Source organism: Cyphellophora attinorum, assembly GCF_001299255.1.
Source record: "Cyphellophora attinorum strain CBS 131958 chromosome Unknown Contig53, whole genome shotgun sequence".
NCBI classification, from domain to species: Eukaryota; Fungi; Ascomycota; class Eurotiomycetes; order Chaetothyriales; family Cyphellophoraceae; genus Cyphellophora; species Cyphellophora attinorum.
The window spans coordinates 73,028-90,768 of NW_017253281.1; the positions used below are offsets into that span (position 1 = coordinate 73,028).

Consider the following 17,741-nt stretch of genomic DNA (forward strand, 5'->3'; position numbering starts at 1 on the left):
TCCGCTCCTAGAAACTAACGTACTAGGTACCCATTCACGATCATCCTGTAGCTATGGTCCTAATAGTGGTAGTGAATGGCGGCCATGAGAGCTCGCCGTCTGCGGTGTTCAGCGACTCGCTAGGTGAAATTGGACGAAGTTGTTCTCTGAAAGGGGTCGAAGTTCGATTTATCAACGGATCTATCCGGGTCTCGACCTTGTTGCCGACATTCATATTCACTGCTGTCTCTTGGAGCAGGACTCAATGCCAACCGTCCAGACGCCAGACAATGCACGGAAGCGTGAATAGCCCCCTCAAACACGTGTAGTGCTCGAAATCTAGCCGATCAACGCCATCAAATGCGTCCCAAAACGTTCCCAGAGGCGTTCACAGCTTCGACCCATCGCCAAAACTACCATCGCTGACCTTGACGCCTTTGCTCTGCGCAGCGCCGTATGAGTCGAAGCTCTCGTCGCCGTGGAACTTCCAGCCCCGTTCCTCGCCCTGACTCAAATGCGAGCAGTCCGAGTTGCTTGTGCAGTCAAAGCCACCCAGCACCTTCTCATTCTTCCTCTCAAACCTCGAAATGCCGCATGTGAAGCACTGAAAGTCGTCCTCGTCATAGCCCTCACCATCTTCCCGCTCCTCCAACTTCCACCCAGTCAGTGCCCTGCCGCTTGCGATAATCTGCGCCGCGTGCCCACAGATCAGCATTGTCACCTCCTCTCGTTCTCGGCCAGCCTCTGCATACTCGCGATCCACGTCATCCACCACCGCCTTCAGCGCTCGTTTTATCCGCTCATGCAAGTCCTCTATCCTTTCGCCATGCCGGTCTGGTATCACCAAAGACTGGTACGTGTCGTCCACCCAGGGGAAGAACTTCTCCTTCAGAAACCGCGGCTCCGCTGGCGCAGGCTGCTCAAACCACGCGTGACCAAACCACTCTCCCAGTCCTCGCTCGCCCCGTACTTGTAGACTCTTCCGTCCTTTCCCACGGTCGTTGTCGTCCAGTGCCTCCAGCAGGCACTCCACAGTCGGCCGCAAAGTCTCCAAACACCGATAAAACAGACTCGAGTATATCACCAACCGCTGCTCCTGTGCAAGCTTGAACAGTTCTTTTGACAGGAACGAGCCCGTCTCTTTCGCCTGACTGACGCCATGCGACGCCAGTGGTGGATCGGCTGGGAGTCGTGTGGGGAAGGGATGTGAGGAGGAATATTCGCCTGTGTTCGGATCGAGTGACCATGCCAGGCGGTGGCCGTGTCTGAGAAGGAGGATCGTAGAGACGGGCATCATCCGACGAAAAGATGGCCAAAGAGGGGTCCACAACGAAACCAGTTTGGGGCGCTCCTCGACCCAACGAGCTCGCTAGCAGAACGATGCTCGAGCCGGCCCGACTCAGAGCTTGTCGTGACCCAAGGGGAACAAGGAAAAGACTGCTTGCAGGATCCTCAGATGTGTGATGTGCACCAACGTGCCACGCAACAAACAGAATCCGAAGAAAAGTTGTCACTTGAGGCTCGAGCCGAGGCACCGCTGACCCAGGCCTTGGCGGCTAAACGCTAAACGAGCGGCGCCAGAAGGAAAATGGAGTAGGTCCACGGTATCAGTGATGTTGGATCATTCCGACGACGATGAAGCTGAAGTTGCTGCCGCCCTGACGTGCCCTTGTTACGCTCCTTCTCTCTGAGATACAGGAACTCGCCAGACAGTCAGATAAGGTAGTTGCCATTAAATGGAAAGGCCTATGCCTGCGCATGTGTCCTCGTCCCTCACGTAACATCCTCGACATCGGTGTTCCAGCAATGTCCCGCAGTCACGCTTGCTACTACAGCAAGCACGAGCTCCTGCGAGCAGTATGCGCCTGTCCGACGACTTCCTGAGCGTTAACGAACCAGGAGGTGGATGAATGTCGGGCACGACTGACCGGTGAACCTCCCGAGCCGCCTTAGCTCACAATGCTGCACAGGCTAATGAATTCGTTTCGCGGTTGCAAGCAAGTCTCGCGCCACTCACAGCTACGGTCGACATCGCTTAGCTTAGCTACATCACTGGTTCGGTCAACAACCATTACATGGTGCATGATAGCATGGTCATATTCTCCCCCGGACTGATTCACATCTTCTCACGTCCGGAGCTTTTCATTACCTGCTTTTTCGTTGACATCACTATCACGCTGCTGCTGGTTACACTTGCCTTGCCATTGAGTCCAAAGCCTCAGAACACCATGAGGATGGGCGCTGCCCGTTATGCCGCGGTCTTTGCCCTCACCGCTGTTGCCCTTGTCGGCGCCGTGCTAGGTCCTCGGCAAGCTCAGAACCTTACATTTGGCGACGCTTGCGGCGATAACACAACTAAACCTCAAGCAATGGTCTGACGTTCGATGTGTACCCTTGTACCACTAACGCCAAATATGAGTCCGGAGAGGCCAAGAAGTTCGGCAACACGTACGGCGCAATATACAGCGCTGACAATCTGACGCAGTGTCTGGAATTCTGCGCCACCGCTCCAGTCGATGGCGACGCGTGTGTCGCAGTGAACTACGAGTTCGGTTTGTCAAGAACGTGCTATTTGGCCAATACAAGCGCAGAATGGTCGTTGACTCAGCTCATGCCTGATGATAAGGTACACACAGCTGTTTTGCCCGACCCTTTACAGTTTGACAACATCGACAGGAAGTGGCCCTACACGAACGCTACCATCCGCACCGTGAACGGACTTGGCTTTCAAGTCCACTGCGACAGGGAACCATTTAGCCTCCAAGCTGGTTACATTCTCACACCTGGATCAAGCACCAACGGAACCGCGATTCCAGCCAATGTGCATACCGACTCTTTCGACGATTGCATGCAATTTTGCGCCACCATGAGACCTACGTGCTACGGCGTGAGCTATTTTCCCCCGGAAATGGGCTAATTGCTTTCCGCTCTTGCGCGCAGTCGCCGACGTCCGCCATATGAGTGCCTCAAACAGATCGCATGTCGCGCTTGCCCAACTCGAATCTCTAGACACTTCTTGTGCGGGTGGCACCACCTTCGCTGGTGCTGGTGACACAAGAACTACGTTCAATGTTTCCTGCGACAACAGCGCCAATGGAACATTCACCTCTAGCGTCTTCAGCCAAAGGCTTCCCGAATGCCTTGGCGCTTGTGCCAACACCACCTCCGACGAGTGCGCCGCCGTTTCCTTCGACGCTACTGGCGATGACGGATATGAGAACTGCTACATGATGTCAAACGCACACAACAATGGTTCCCGACCTTTTTGGCGCCTCGCCCAACGTAACGATGATGGCTCAGGTCAAGCGGCAAGTTCCAATAGCGGCGATGACGAAACCAAAGACACTGGTGGCGCTGGCAATGGAAGTAAAGCGTGGATCGCGGGCCCTGTTGTCGGCTCACTGGCGGCGGTCGCAGCCCTGGTCTTCGCGGCTTGGTGGTGGCGACGGCGGCGAGGGCACACGTCGGAAAAGCAACTGGCGAATGGCAGCCATCGCAGAAGTGAACTGGATGCGAATTTCACGGAGCGAAAAGAGCTAGACACGAAGCATATACACAGAGATCCGGCAGAGTTGGCTGGGTGACCGACATGAGCGCTATGTGAAGCTTTCAGAATCTGCAAGACAGCCTCGCCCGCGCCAGATGCACGAACACGAAACTGACCCGAAGCGTATATGCTGGGAGGGACGACCACGGGTCACCCCACAGGCTGAAGTCTGGTCTTAGCGTTCCAGACACCAGCTTTGGACGGCTTCCGAAGCGCTGCGAGCTCATCGTGGCGATCGCGTAGACTTTACACCTTCCAACGATTCCTACCACAAGAAGCGCAGCAGCTGCCCCAGTCCCGCCCCTGCGTCTTTGCATGAGCCAGAAGCAGACGCATTCAGCCCACTCAGCGAGGATGCCGAACCATTCACTCTGACCCGATTGGTTCGAGCTATCTGCGATGCTCATCCGCCTGGACAGACAGCTTGCCTTTCTACAATCGGAGGCGGGAACGAGTAGGGACTTACAACATCCTAAAACGTGTGTAGCGGCCCTGGCCAGCCAAAAATCTCACACTCGCTGGCACACACCCGGATAACTTTGTGACCGGTCCAATCAGATCAGGAGCAGATTGTTTCTGGGTTCTCAGTTCAAGCGAGTGCTTTGCCAGACAGGGAGATCCATCTGTCTATTCGGCGTGTCGGACCTGCTTCTGGCCTGGTGCCCATCGAGAGGAGCAACACGCTCTGGAAGACTACTAGATGCTGAATCTGTCGGGCGAACGTGCGGGCTGCTGGTGGTGCTGGCGGGGGAGGAGAATCGTGGAAACTGGCGGGTCGCGAGGGGTGGGTAGAGACGCGGTAGGACGGGATAAGCGGCCGAGCTAGCAGCTGCGTTGAAGGGGGACTGCTTGTACCATGACGGCATAGGTTGGATTCCGAAATCGGTCATAGAGCGCTACATGTAGAAAGCGAGTAGTAAGGGACGGTCGCTGGCCAGGAGACTAAGATGTATATGAGCTCAGCTACCGCAACTGATTCTGAGAAAGTTACCCGATAAGTACTTCGTAAGTTGCCTTACGAGCCGAGGCATTCACATCTTGGTACAACATACGATGGTAAAGTACTTGAGTAGATAAGATCTCCGTTGTGTGCGCTGCTGGGCCATGATAGACCCAAGTTACCTACGCTACACTTGTAGACTGCAAGGCCACAGCGTGCTATCTGATGTAGAGACCACACACTATACAACGACCGTGTGTATTATGACCTACAACTCAAATGAAAGCTTTGCGGGGCCACAGCAACGGAAATACTTTCAGGTTGTGGCTGATGAAGTTTTGCCTCAACCCTTGCTGGGCTCCGCTCGGAAGGAAACTGTCCGGTGCAACGTTTAAAGTGGAACCATGGTCCCTGAAATTCGGTAGTGGCTGAGGTCTAGAACCTTGGAACGGAAATGGCGAACTCGCGAGCTTTTGCTGGGCATTCAAGTTAACACACCAGCGTCTGGAATCGAGCGATCTGTAGATAGTCCTCAGTTCAGGCGGTGTCAGCATTAGCGCCGCCATGAAGGCTGCCTGCGTGAATCCCGGCTCGTACGGGAGCTCGAGAAGCAGTCGTAAGGAGAGTCGACGGGAACAGCACTTCTATCGGTATGTCCAAAACCGCATTCTCCACGCGATATGATGGACTGACACTCATTGACCCGTAACAGCTACTATGGTCCCCTACGGCAGATGTCAGACCGCGGGCCAAAGTTCTGCGACGTACGGGATCCTGTGGCCAGGGCACGGCATCAAGCCGTATCGAGTCCCGACAAGATTCTGACGGCCTTTTGTCAACTGGGTGCTCTGAGGTTGAAAGCTCGCCGCTGTCTAGTCTTCTTTTTCGATGTCACCAGGGCCTATGTAATGGCTGAGGCAACGCAGACACTATCACTCGAGAGTGATTCGACCCATGGTCCAGGCGATGAGCTTTGGCTGGGCTATTCCACCATTCCACGTGACATCGCTTGTTGCGAAATCACCATCGGGCTCCCTCATTCTCTTGCCGTCGACGCCACCGAATATGACAGAAGTAAGAGCGCTTTCGTCGTCAACGACTTGACCGCGCACCCAGATCTATCGAGCAGGGCGTATGTTACAGAATATCCCCATGGTCGATTCTACGCTGGAGTTCCAATTACAACTCCATCCGGCGTCAATATCGGCGCTTACTGCATCCTCGATGACAAGCCTCGTGACGGGGTCTCCAGAGAAGACCTGACCTTCCTCCGTGACATGTCTCAGACCATTATGACACATCTCGAGACGGTGCGTAGCCATGCTGAGAAACAGCAAAGTAATCGCATGGTAGCCGGAATCCGAAGTTTCATACGAGGCACGTCAGATGTGGGACCAGATGCCTGGGGAGCCACGGAGTGGCAGTCAGATGCTGGTCAAGTAAATCCGAGCATGCATCACGCAGTCGAATATCGCTTACCAGCCACACTGATCGATCCACTCGCCACCCCTACGCTGAGCTCGACCTCCGCAACGAGAAACGAGTACTTCTCCTCCGAAGCATCGTCACAGCAACTGCCCAAGCAGCACAGTGTGCAAAGTGGCGATAACACCGCCGAGGCCGTCTCTGCCGATGATTGGGTCAACACTGCCATGAGACATCGAATGCGAACAAGCACATGGGACACGTTACCAACGAGTGATCCACGAAAGCATTCTCACATGAGCAGATTCACGCCCCAATCGCGAGGGGAAGCCGACCCAATCAAAAGGACGTTTCAGCGAGGTGCTGAAGTTCTATGTCATTGCCTCAGTGTCGATGGAGTCGCTCTGCTTGATGCTTCAGTGCGCATGTTTGGCGGTCTGGGCCAACATTCAGAAGAATCCACCGAAGGCAGTTCCCATGACAGCGATGAGTCCGACGGAATGCATACACAGGCCGACCAACCTGTGGGCGGATGGCAAGCACAACAAACCAGGCCATGCCGAGTGCTGGGCTGTGCACAGGCGCTTCCGGACCATGTCATGGCGACACAGGGCTCAGATGCTCAATCTGCTGTCAAGCTTACAGAGTCGTACTTGCGTGGTCTCTTGCGTCGACATCCGACAGGCGAGATCTGGACATTTGATCAAGATCTAAAGCTGGTTACAGAAGACGTGTCATCATCTTCAGACGAAGCTAGTGGTGTCAACTTGTCCTCTGGCGCTCCATCACCGGCAACTCGAAAGCGGCGGAAAGCACTGCGCAGCGATGCAGAAATCCTTCAGTCACAGTTTCCCGGAGCACGTTGCATCGCTCTTCGCGGTATCTGGGATCATACAAGAAAACGCTGGTCAGTTGGAGGAATTTACTGGTCGTATGATCCTCTTAGAATCTTGACTACTGACGTTGAAATGCCATTTGTGGCTGCTTTCAACGATGTCATTATTGCTGAGATCAGGCGACTCGAAGTCTTGGGAGCCGACAAAGCGAAATCGGACTTTATCTCAAGCGTGTCCCATGAGCTGCGCTCTCCTCTCCATGGCATCCTTGGCTCAGCAGAATTGCTATCCGGATATGCGTTCGATAGCACAGCCTCCTCTCTTGTGGAACAGATCAATTCGTGCGGTCACACGCTGCTCGATGTCATCGACCACCTTCTAGATTTTGCCCACCTCAAGAGCCTTGGATTGAGGAAGGGCGCTGTCAAGAGCTCCAGAATTGGCCGAGGTACGCGTTCTAGCGGCTCTAGTGGCCGGAGTCCTCCTGCAGAGGGTGCGCTCGAAAAGCTGGACGAATCTATCGCCTTAGATGATGTTACCGAGGGTGTTGTTGCTTCAACAGTCTATTCGTTCTATTACAACCAAGATGCCGCAGACCGGACCTACACACCTGTCATTCTTGACGTCGACTCGCCCGGCGAACCTTCCTGGCGCTGCAGCCTAGCTACTGGTGGCTGGAAGCGCATCTGCATGAATCTGGTGACTAATGCCCTCAAATACACGCCCTCAGGCTTCATCCGAGTCACTCTAAAACAGAAGCCACGACCAGGCTCTCACCGCCGATCCGATGCGGTGCTGACCGTTGCTGACAGTGGTATCGGCATGTCCACGGAATTCCAGAAGAATCACCTCTTTCGCGACTTCTCGCAGGAGGACACTTTATCCAGTGGCTTGGGACTCGGCATGCACATGGTCTCTCGCATGGTCAGCGCGATGGGTGGAAGGATCGAAGTCACCAGCAATCGCGACGGTACGGGAACGCGCATTGTTGTGCAGATCCCTTTGGATCATAGCCGACCCCACCAAGATCGCAACAATAGCCATGAGAAGAAGAGATTTTCCTTGCCATCCCAGATGTTCGGAAACCTCAAAGTTGGCTTCTTGAAGGCAAGCAGTCCTCCACCCACCGATCGCGAGAGTGCTTTAATCGCAACAGCGTCTGCAATGGCGCGCGCCTCGGTCAAGAAAAGCCTTCAATCAATGGGTGCGCACGTCGAGACTTGCCAACGTGTGGACCAGTCGAACGATCTCAACATTGTCGTGGAAGCCGATCTGGCAGACGTCCTTGCAGAACTGCAACAGATTTTGGTCGTTGGAAGTCAGGCACTGGCTCCACCGACACTTGTCGTCTGCATTCACAGTCCTAGCGCCGCTGGGTTGCAAGAAGAATGGTCAACACACCCATTACAGCCCCGCGCCGCCATGGCACACATCGCTATGCCCTGTGGCACCCGGCAAATTGGTCAAGCGATCCTCGATCTCTTACAGCTACAGAATCAACGTGCGCAGCAGGTCTCAAACAAGTCTACTCATGTCGAAGATCTTCGTGGCAACGTGCCCACAGAAGAACGCATCGTTATGGACCAGAACGTAGCCCACGATCAAACAGAAAAGCCTTGGCACGGCATAGTGTCACATCGAACTACAAGCTCTATCTATGAAACAGTCGTGGCCGTCACGCCATCGCCAGTGGAGGACGAGACACCTGGGTGGTTGTCTCTCCCGTCCACGGCAGGCACGAGCGGCGCAAATTCAGTCGGCACGCTCTCACCAGAGCTCCTGACGCCCATGACAGAACAGACTTCCTTATTCGAACTCTGCAAAATCAAAGGCCCAACCCTCCTGCTCGTAGATGACAACGACATCAATCTTCGCCTCCTCGTCGCGTTCGCGAAAAAGCTCAAGTATTCTTACACCACAGCAGTGGACGGAGAGCTTGCAGTCGATGCATTCAAGCACGCCCATAGGAACCGGAGTCAGCACCGCAGCCACTGGCTCCGTGACAACGAAGCCGTCGGCAATAAGAACGACTCGCAAACAAACAGCGACACCACCACAGTCCGCGACGAAAACAATGCGGGCGGCGCACCAGGCGTCATCTTCATGGACATCAATATGCCCGTCATGGATGGCTACGAGGCCGTGCAGCAGATCCGCGCATACGAAAAGAGGCACCATATGGCGCCGGCGACAATTATCGCCGTTACGGCGCTGCAGTCCGAGGCGGCGCAGGCAGAGGCGTTTGGGAGTGGATTCGACATTTTCTTGAGCAAGCCGTTGAAGTGGAAGGATTTGGCGAAGCTCATGGCGGAGCTCGTGGTAAAATAGAGGATTACTGGGACTGATGAATGATGATAGCATGATTCTGTCGGCATTTTTAAGCAAGCGCGGGGAGGTTCACTCGGCTTTGGCTAGATATTTGTTATTATTGGACCAGATTTTCCAACCCTGCACATCCAGTCATTCGAAGGCATGATGACCCGAATGCCTACAACATCTGAAAATGGGTGTAGCGACCTTGCTCAACCATCTCTTTCACCTTCGCCGACATGCTTGACGACTCGGGGGTTGTTGCAAGACCGCTCGTACCAGGCCCATGCCTTTCTTCAACACTTAGCTCGAGTGAATGCTCTGTCAAGAAGCGCAACATCCACCTGTCTAGGCGATGTGTTGAGTCGACCTCCGGTTCGGAGCTCATGGACTGCAGGCACATGTCCTGGAATAAAACCAATCGTTTGATCTGGCAACACAGTCAGACCAACTTCGACAAACCAGTACGCAAGAAGAACTTACCATGGCAGCACATGACGGCCAGTACTCCGAAAGCTCGACCAGAGCCTCAAAGTTCGACTCCAGGTTGTTGCGGGCTTCGGAGACTTCCTCGATCTCCGTCATGAACAGCAGCGTATGGATTAGCACAACGGACGAGACCAGAATCATGTGTCCCAAGTTTGGATAGAGCACGTCGCAGTGCTTCAATTGCCGCGATTGGCACAGCAGCGTGCTGAACGAAGAGGCATTGTCTCTGCACCGCGCAGCGTAGGTTGCGCTTTCTCCGGACTGCAAGGCTGGATCGCAGCCCACGGCGAGGTAGGGAAAGTACAGCAGTGTGCCGAAGTGATGGTATGTCAGGTGCAGCGCGACCAAATTTCCTCCCAAGCCGTCTCTCTGTTGTCGCCTGAGATTATCAGGATTCATTGTTGCTTCAAGCGGTAGGTGACGGAGCCACTTCTCAAGTTGTTCTGCGATGCTCTGGACTTCGGAGTGCTGGTCGTGTACGGCAGTAACATTCGCTGCGAGTTGCTGATTGATGTTATGAATGCGGCCGAAAACAGGTACAAGATTGACCAAGTGTGTCAGTAGAGCGACACCACCTTCAATCCCTTCCATGAGCGGTTGCGCTTCGCGCGTAATCGATAAGGAAGCGAACTTTCTGTCGGCCATGGGAAGCGGCGGCTTACTGGACGCGTGCTTCATAAGACTTTGCAGCCCCTGACCGGAGATGCACCACATATCGACCAGATAGAGTGACCAACAGACCCTGATCTTTGCCTCTCGTTCAATCGAATTGTCTTCCAGTTTGGGGCGTTCAAGACCCATAACCTCTGCCATCGTCAACGCAATGCCTGTGTGCTCCGGTCAGCGTGCTCCCGGTAGTATCGATTCTCCGCCTACTTACGGAACAGAAGAGCCTCTTCGTCCCTGTCACCATGCCCAACTCCGAGCAACGCGACCAGCAGGCAAGCTTGGATGTTCTCCAAACATACATTGGTTATGTCCCCCTTCAGTATTCGCGTTGCGTCAGCCCGTAAGGTCGTGCTCAGCTCGCGCACATCAGGATTTGCGCTGAACCTGCTGGTGATGGCACAGATTGCGTACAAAAGTGCCGGAGCGAGGCTACTGTCTCGGACCTGCGCTCGAAGCGTCGCGGCATGGAACAGACTATGCGGTCTACCGTCAAACTTGAGTATGTATTGGTCCACAAGCTCGATCGCAGTACCGTGCGGCAGTCCGTGCCCTACACCTCGGCTTGACTTGCGCCTTTGCTGAGTCGTTGCGGCAGTTGAAGACGCCAAAGGGAGCTGCACAGGTGTTGGATCCGCTTCGATCACCTCTGATCCCTGCGGAGGTCTGTTCTGCGACAACTTTGCTCGACAATTCAGTCGTTTCCGCTGGCAAGGCTTACAAACATCACCGGCAGCGGGCCGCGTGCATCTTCTTTTCGCTTGTCGACATTCGAAGCACGCTGTTGGTAGCCTCATAGTCGCAGCACGCGCCAAGGGCTGCTTCGAAGGAACCCGGTGCGATGGATCATCATGTTGCGGCGGACAAGACAAACGGTGGCACCTTGGGCTCTTGTCGCTTTTCGGGATTCGGGATACGGAACTTGCTCCTGCTCTTGCGCGAGGGGCATATTCTGATTGGGCCATGTGCTGCATGTGGGACCCACTATCACCTCTTTCGGGCTTCGGCTTATTTGCAATGCGAGATCAAGGGATCATCGTCACTGGCAGTTTGCTTTGACTTCGGTCCTTCCATATGGCGGTCAACAAGCGGGGAGTGATCGGCGCTCGAAGCGGAAGGCTGACGCGGTGGTATAAAGTCGACGTTGACATCAGTCCTCAACGTGTTATTCTGCATTGCCGAGCAATCAGACCAGAGAGCATCAACATCTCGCATCAATTAGCCCTTCCTAACGCCGGCAGACTGTTGCAATGTCTGCTCTCCTCCAGCCTCTGACCATGCCTAGCGGCATTCGCCTCCCGAACCGTCTCGCGATGGCCTCCATGACCCGCAATCGCTGTGTCGACAACCACAAACCCGGTCCAGCAACCGTCCAATACTACTGCGACCGCGCCCGAAACGGCCCCGGCATAATCATCAGCGAAGGTCTGCTGGTCGACTGGGCTGGCGTTGACTACCCACATGCGCCATTCCTCGTTGCTGATGAGCAAGCGGCGGCGTGGAAGAAGGTGGTCGATGGCGTTCATCGGGAGGGTAGACTGATGTATTGGCAGGCATGGCATGCCGGTGTGTTTGCGCCGTCTTTTCCTGGTGATGACAAGCTGAGATCGGTGTGGGCAAGAGAATGGATTTTGCTGATCTTTGGCACATACGCTGATTCGTGATCACCTGCTTTTTGTGATAGGGCGGGCACAGAACGAGCAAATGCCCATCATGCAGTCGACTGGCACAAAAGTGGTCGCTCCATCGGCCATTCCAGCGACAGGTTGGAAGTACCATCACATCCCAGGCAATCCTGTATGTATCGTCCATCACAGTCAGTTAGCTGGCACCAGCATTAGATGACGCCAGTCCCGCTGACGTGGATCCTCCCTCAGGGCCACACCACCAACATTCACGCCGTGTCAGATCCCAGCGCCCTGATCGAAACCTACCGCCGCGCCGCCCTGCTCGCCAACAAGGCCGGCTTCGATGGAGTCGAACTGCTCTGCCAGGGCGGCTTCCTCCCCCATCAATTTCTCTCCTCACGCTCCAACATCCGCACCGACGCGTACGGCGGCTCCGTGGAGAATCGTTGCCGTTTCGTGCTCGAGCTCGTCTGTATGCTTGGCGAGACAACGCCGGGCGGGCTGAACCGGGTCATTGTGAAGATGGCGCCCTGCGATGTGCTCAATGACTCCGTCGTTGGGTACGACGAAATGATCGAGACGTACACGTACCTGATTGGGAAACTGGTCGAGATGGGCCTCGGAGCGATTTGTATTTCTCGACGAGGAGGGAGGCATGAAAGTAGGGATGGAATGTTTGAGCGCCCTCCCGAAGGCGAGTTCGCGCTCCCGGAGGGGTTTGATGCAGTGCTGGAATTTGGGCCGCTGGTCAAGCGGAAGGGTAGCCGAACGCTTTTGATAGCTGCTCAGGATTACAGTGCGGAAGAGGCGGAGAGAACGGTGGCGGAGGGGAAGGCTGATATGGTGCAGTTGGGCAGGGCATTTGTCTGGAATGCGGATTTGGTTGGGAGAATTGGGAAGGGGTTGCCGCTGGCGGAGAATGGGAGGGGTGGATGGGTGCTTTACGGACCTGGGCCAGGTGGCTGTGTGGATGAAGGGTATAATGATTGGCCTTTTGCTGAGTGACTCGAGGGCACGAAGATGGTGGCAACGGCCAGACGAAGTGATTGGGTGCCGAATGTTTTTCGCTTTCCAGACAGCGATAATCAGTTACGGAAGAGCGCCCGAGCAGTCTTGATGCCCGCGGTGCAGATACGTCGCTGTCGTCTGGGCTGCCTGCGAGGACGGCTCTGGAGGCGACAAGATGTCTGTTGCCTTTCGCAAGGCGTCAAACATTAAGCTGTCGCGAACGGCGTCGCCGATAGAAGAGTATCACGCTTAGCGGTGCGACGACAACATCAACCAGCATTTGGTGAACGGTCGCAACACCAGCGGTCCTGATGAAGGATCGTTCGAGGAGGCCACCATTCAGCCGAGCGGCTGTGCCATTCCACATTCGCACGTCGTTAACAGCAAGCAAGTGGCAGAAAACCATGCTGACGCAATAGGTGGTTTCCTGGATGTCGTAGACGTCGTCTTCAAGCAAGAAGGCGGGAACAGCTCGACCAGGAATGTGCACTGCGGAAGGATCGTCAGAGTCACAACACTGCGAATGTAGTCTTCCGCGCATGCAAACCTCGAGGGAATATCTGTGCCATGGTTGAGGTCACTGTTGAGAGAAGACGCGACCCCGCAAAAATTGACGCGTTCAATGTTTGGGGGAGGGTTTTCTTCGGCGTTTTCTCCTCCGGTTTCTCCAAGCTTCACTCCACCCACTTTCATGCTTTCAGCTACCTCGAACTGATCCCGATCGATGGATGGTTCATCGAGAGCGCATGCATACGACCATTGTCGAGCATGAGCTCCCCGGTGCAGCTGAGCGCGAAGAAGAGGAAGCTGCGACACCCGAGGAGTATGTCAATACCTTATCGACGGCAACAACCTCTTCTGGCAAATTCATACACTAACCGAGGGCCAAGATTCTCGAGCATGCGACTTCTGTCGAAAGAGGAAGACGCGATGCTCCGGCGGCACTACGTGCGATCTTTGCATCGAACATCAGCTTGTCTGCACATACAATGAGGAGCCACCACCCCGGGGTAGCATCTCTCTGACCTCCAAACGGAGCATTGACGATAGCTCTCCTCCGCCCACGCCAAGGCCAATCGAGAACCCGAGACTTGACGTTGGTCACGAACGGCTGCGCGTGCCTCATACGGAGCATCCCGTAGCAGAAAGCGGTCAGCCGTCCCGTCGAGCCTCAGTCGAAGCTGAAGCTGCATTCGACAACGGTCTCCATGTTGGCCCAACAAGCGGAGTAGCATTTCTCTACAGGTGGGCTGAAGAAGGCTTCAATGAGGCTGCGCCCACCGCCGATGCGACTCCGCTTACGAGCTATGGCGACACAAGCATTCCGCAAGTCGCGAAAGCGCCACTACCGGACCTTGCTGAAGGGAAGGCATTGATGTACGTGACTTGGTTCTTCCACGAATTCCTCTGACATTAAACAGAGAACACTACTTTCGCTTCTCAATGCCCACATTCCGCTTCTTTCATCAGCAGACTCTCGAACGCTGTATGCAGGACCTCGTCCTACGCAAGCCGCTACCATCCATTCAGGCGGCGAGTGTGCTAGTTGTGCTTTCGCATGCCTTGATGTACAGCGAAGACGCCCCCACAGCGCCATATCGGATATCTGAGAGGAGCTTGTCGTATCTGCAACAGGCCAGGACGCTCTTCAACAATGAGGTTGGACCAGCGTCGGTGGCCAGTGTAGAGGCCCGGGTGGCTGCTTGCCTCGTCTTGCTGAGCATATCCCACTTCAACGAGTGTCGCTACCTCTTCGCCATGGTTCATGCCTTGGTCATCTCGCTTGGCATCCACCGCAGGACCCCAAAGCAGTACAAGATGTCTCCACTCGAATCTCAACGCCGCAAGCGCGTCTTTTGGAGCTTCTACGGCATCGATGGCTATGTGTCGGTCCTGCTTGGACAGCCTCGCCTATTACGAGACGAAGATGTGGACCAGGAGTACCCCGACAATGTTGAAGACGTTCTTCTTGATACAGCTACCGATCTAAGTCAGTGTCCTCATCACGGGACGTTGGAGGCTGCACTCTACCATGCGCGTCTGGCTCGACTGTTCGCTAAAGCCAACGATATGCTTTACCCGATCCAATCGCTATCCACCGTCGAGATCCTGCGTCGAAGCGAGGTCATGATCGATGCACTTGATGACCTGCAGCGAGAACTGCCGGCGTATCTTCAGCCTCGACTTGCGGCCTCCATCGGGGTGCTTCCACATGAGCGGCAGAATACCGTCCTCAGCCTTGCCTTTAGTCACGCCTACATTCTGGCCACGCGAAGAACGATACTGCTGAAGACCACGGGCGAGTCGTACCAGGCAGAAGACCGAGAGCGGCACCAACGAAGCATTCGGACCTGTGTCAGTGCAATCTGCTCCATGGTGGACCGAGTGCATCACATGATTGAGCACAAGCGACTGCTCTGGGGCTTCTGGCTCACGCAGTACGTCATGACAGCCGCTATATCGACGTTCCTGGTCTTCAAGCTGGAACATGCTCGTCAGAATGTGTCGTACGAGGCATCCAGTGTTGACCTTCGAGAATATTATGCGAAAGCAGATGAGATCCAGAAATACCTGTCCTTGATCGCACCTGAGGGCTCCCAGGCGAGACGTCATCATCAGCTACTTGAGCGATTGAAGCAGAGAGCGAATCGCGCCCATCTGAAAGCCAGAACGTCGCGACATGGAGAAGAGACCACAAAAGGTGCTATTCGGGCAACATCATTGAACGCAGATACGACGCTCTCACCACGTCTTGATATTTATGATGAGTATGCTCCAGCAAGCAACGCCAATGCCGATCAGCTCACCCCGAACATGTTTGACTATGCATTCCTGGATGCTTCTTCCTGGCAATTCCTCGATCAACTTGGCTCGGCAGACTTCGACTACACCCCAGACCTATGGAGCATTCCGTGAGAGACTCACCCTGCTTCAGCTAAGGAAGTCCTCCAGATTCCTAGCCTCCGCAATCCAATGGCCGCAGACTCGGATCTATTGACTTCCACATGGTCGCCACAGATTGCTTCCTTCACTTCTGGAGCTCCTTCAACTTCTCTGGACCTTTCTCTCGAGCGCTCTGCTGGGCCGCCTCGTCGCCGCCGAACTCGTCGAAGATATCGTGGCCCCATTTTCCACTCGGATCGTTGTACCGATGGTGCTTCTCCATCGCATTGAGTCGGTCGAAGGCCTCCTTCGGCAACTCCTTCACCTGGAAGTTACTGATGATACGGTGCTCGGTCACGCCCTTGGGCAGTACGATGGTACCCCGCTGAATCGCCCACGCGATCAGAACTTGGCCGGCATCCATACCCAGCTCCTTGCTGAGCTCTTGTACTCTCGGATCGTCGATTGTTCGCGGCGAGTTGGTCTCGTTGTTGCCGAGTGGACTGTACGCCTGGATGAGGATGCCCTTCGACTCGCAGAACTCCTTCAGCTCCTTCTGCTGGATGTACGGGTGGGCTTCGATCTGGTAGACGGCCGGAACGACTTCAGCGACTTCGAGAAGTTCTTCCAGACGACGGATGTTGAAGTTGGACACGCCGATAGCTTTGGCTTTGCCTGCCTTGAACACCTGCTCCATGCCTTTCCAGGTCTCGGTTGCAGGAGTGTCTTCAAGCCGAAGGACTCCATCCTTGTCGTACGGGAAGAACTCGTCACCTGCAGCGAAGGCGCTTTAACGAAAGGTTAGCATGTCTCACTCTTTGCCCATTGTTGACTCACCCAGGCCAGTGCACCAAATACAGGTCGACGTAGTCCACTTGCAAGTCCTTCAAGGTCTTGTCCAGCGCCTTCTTAACATCCTCTGCTCGGTGAGAGTTGTTCCACACTTTGCTGGTCAAGAAGACCTCCTCGCGAGGGACACCGCTGTTGCGCAAGCCTGCTCCGACACCCTGTTCGTTTCGATAAACCGCGGCGCCATCGATGTGACGGTAGCCATTTCGCAAGGCAATCTCGACGGCCTTCTCGACGGTGCCAGGTTTCGCTTGGAATGTTCCGAAGCCAATGGCGGGAATGGAGGCGCCTGTGTTGAGCTTGAAGGATTCGGCGAGAGGCATCTTCGTCGATCTCAGCGGCATTACTTGTGTTGAGGGCTGGCCAAGGTGTCAACAATCCCCGAGCAGCACTGTGGTTCAAAATGGGGCGAAGTCCTGCGTGGCTCACTGTGAAATTTATGGATGCAAGGGCACGAGGGACTTAAGTAGAGAAGGAAGGGCTTCCAGACCCGCTTGTGCCTTCGTGGCCTGAATTTGGGTAGTGAAGGCAACATCTCAGCTTCACTCGAATGGGGTGACAAGTCACTTACCTCAACTAGCATCGAGGTCACCACTACAACGCACTTGAAGTCACTGGCAATTGAAGAGCACTTGCGATCTTTTCCATATTTCCGAGCCGTCGGGTATTTGATCTGAGACTTGCAGATCAGCGGCTTCGATGCATCGGCATTACGGTGCACGACAAGACACAAGCGGCAGTTGCGGTCTTGCTTTTGACCCCCTACCGTATTCTCTAGCCGGCCTAGTGACGCGTCGGGTTTGAGAATGAGTTCAAGCTTGATTGTTCGCACACATTGTTGCTGATCAGGACCGACCAAAGCGCTGCACGCAACATGGACCGGCTTCGCCGTATCCACATGAATCGAGTCGTAAGTGATGACTATAGGACGTGGACAATCGTCCATGACTTTTCGAGATTGACGAATCTTTGAGCGGTCGTTCTTGCATACCTCATAAGCTCGAGCGTACCCATGATCGAAGTGACAGTTCTGCAGACTCTGGCCGGTCGTGACCATGGCTTCAGCCGCTCAGACGGACGACTCCGCGACTTTGTCTCCAGCTCATCGTGACAACACAGAGCTACTCACTCGTATCTGCTGACTTGATACAAGAACAAAGCGGACATTACATGAGCCCGAA

General features: G+C 54.8%; 7 protein-coding genes across 7 annotated transcripts; 5 read left to right on the forward strand and 2 right to left on the reverse strand.

The window, feature by feature from the left end:
• Positions 1-367: 367 nt before the first annotated feature.
• Positions 368-1,273, reverse strand: AB675_65 (uncharacterized protein; the record flags this gene model as incomplete). Its single annotated transcript, XM_018146902.1, has 1 exon — positions 368-1,273. One exon carries the CDS (start codon positions 1,271-1,273, stop codon positions 368-370), a length of 906 nt encoding a protein of 301 aa, XP_017994656.1.
• A 934-nt stretch (positions 1,274-2,207) lies between these two features.
• Positions 2,208-2,896, forward strand: AB675_66 (uncharacterized protein; the record flags this gene model as incomplete). The annotated part of the gene is made up of 2 exons (XM_018147008.1): positions 2,208-2,351; positions 2,399-2,896. The coding sequence occupies 2 exons, from the start codon at positions 2,208-2,210 to the stop codon at positions 2,894-2,896; spliced, it is 642 nt and encodes a 213-aa protein (XP_017994642.1).
• Positions 2,897-2,936: 40 nt separating this feature from the next.
• On the forward strand, positions 2,937-3,563 carry AB675_67 (uncharacterized protein; the record flags this gene model as incomplete). Its single annotated transcript, XM_018147118.1, has 1 exon — positions 2,937-3,563. The coding sequence occupies one exon, from the start codon at positions 2,937-2,939 to the stop codon at positions 3,561-3,563; it is 627 nt and encodes a 208-aa protein (XP_017994637.1).
• A 1,467-nt stretch (positions 3,564-5,030) lies between these two features.
• Positions 5,031-9,055, forward strand: AB675_68 (uncharacterized protein; the record flags this gene model as incomplete). The annotated part of the gene is made up of 2 exons (XM_018147225.1): positions 5,031-5,116; positions 5,179-9,055. 2 exons carry the CDS (start codon positions 5,031-5,033, stop codon positions 9,053-9,055), a joined length of 3,963 nt encoding a protein of 1,320 aa, XP_017994630.1.
• Positions 9,056-11,442: 2,387 nt separating this feature from the next.
• Positions 11,443-11,856, forward strand: AB675_70 (12-oxophytodienoate 7; the record flags this gene model as incomplete). Its single annotated transcript, XM_018147442.1, has 1 exon — positions 11,443-11,856. The coding sequence occupies one exon, from the start codon at positions 11,443-11,445 to the stop codon at positions 11,854-11,856; it is 414 nt and encodes a 137-aa protein (XP_017994636.1).
• Positions 11,857-11,905: 49 nt separating this feature from the next.
• Positions 11,906-15,744, forward strand: AB675_71 (putative 12-oxophytodienoate 4; the record flags this gene model as incomplete). The annotated part of the gene is made up of 4 exons (XM_018147550.1): positions 11,906-11,989; positions 12,070-12,797; positions 13,867-14,205; positions 14,250-15,744. The coding sequence occupies 4 exons, from the start codon at positions 11,906-11,908 to the stop codon at positions 15,742-15,744; spliced, it is 2,646 nt and encodes an 881-aa protein (XP_017994654.1).
• A 112-nt stretch (positions 15,745-15,856) lies between these two features.
• On the reverse strand, positions 15,857-16,883 carry AB675_72 (putative oxido; the record flags this gene model as incomplete). The annotated part of the gene is made up of 2 exons (XM_018147656.1): positions 15,857-16,499; positions 16,549-16,883. The coding sequence occupies 2 exons, from the start codon at positions 16,881-16,883 to the stop codon at positions 15,857-15,859; spliced, it is 978 nt and encodes a 325-aa protein (XP_017994641.1).
• Between the last annotated feature and the right edge of the window lie 858 nt (positions 16,884-17,741).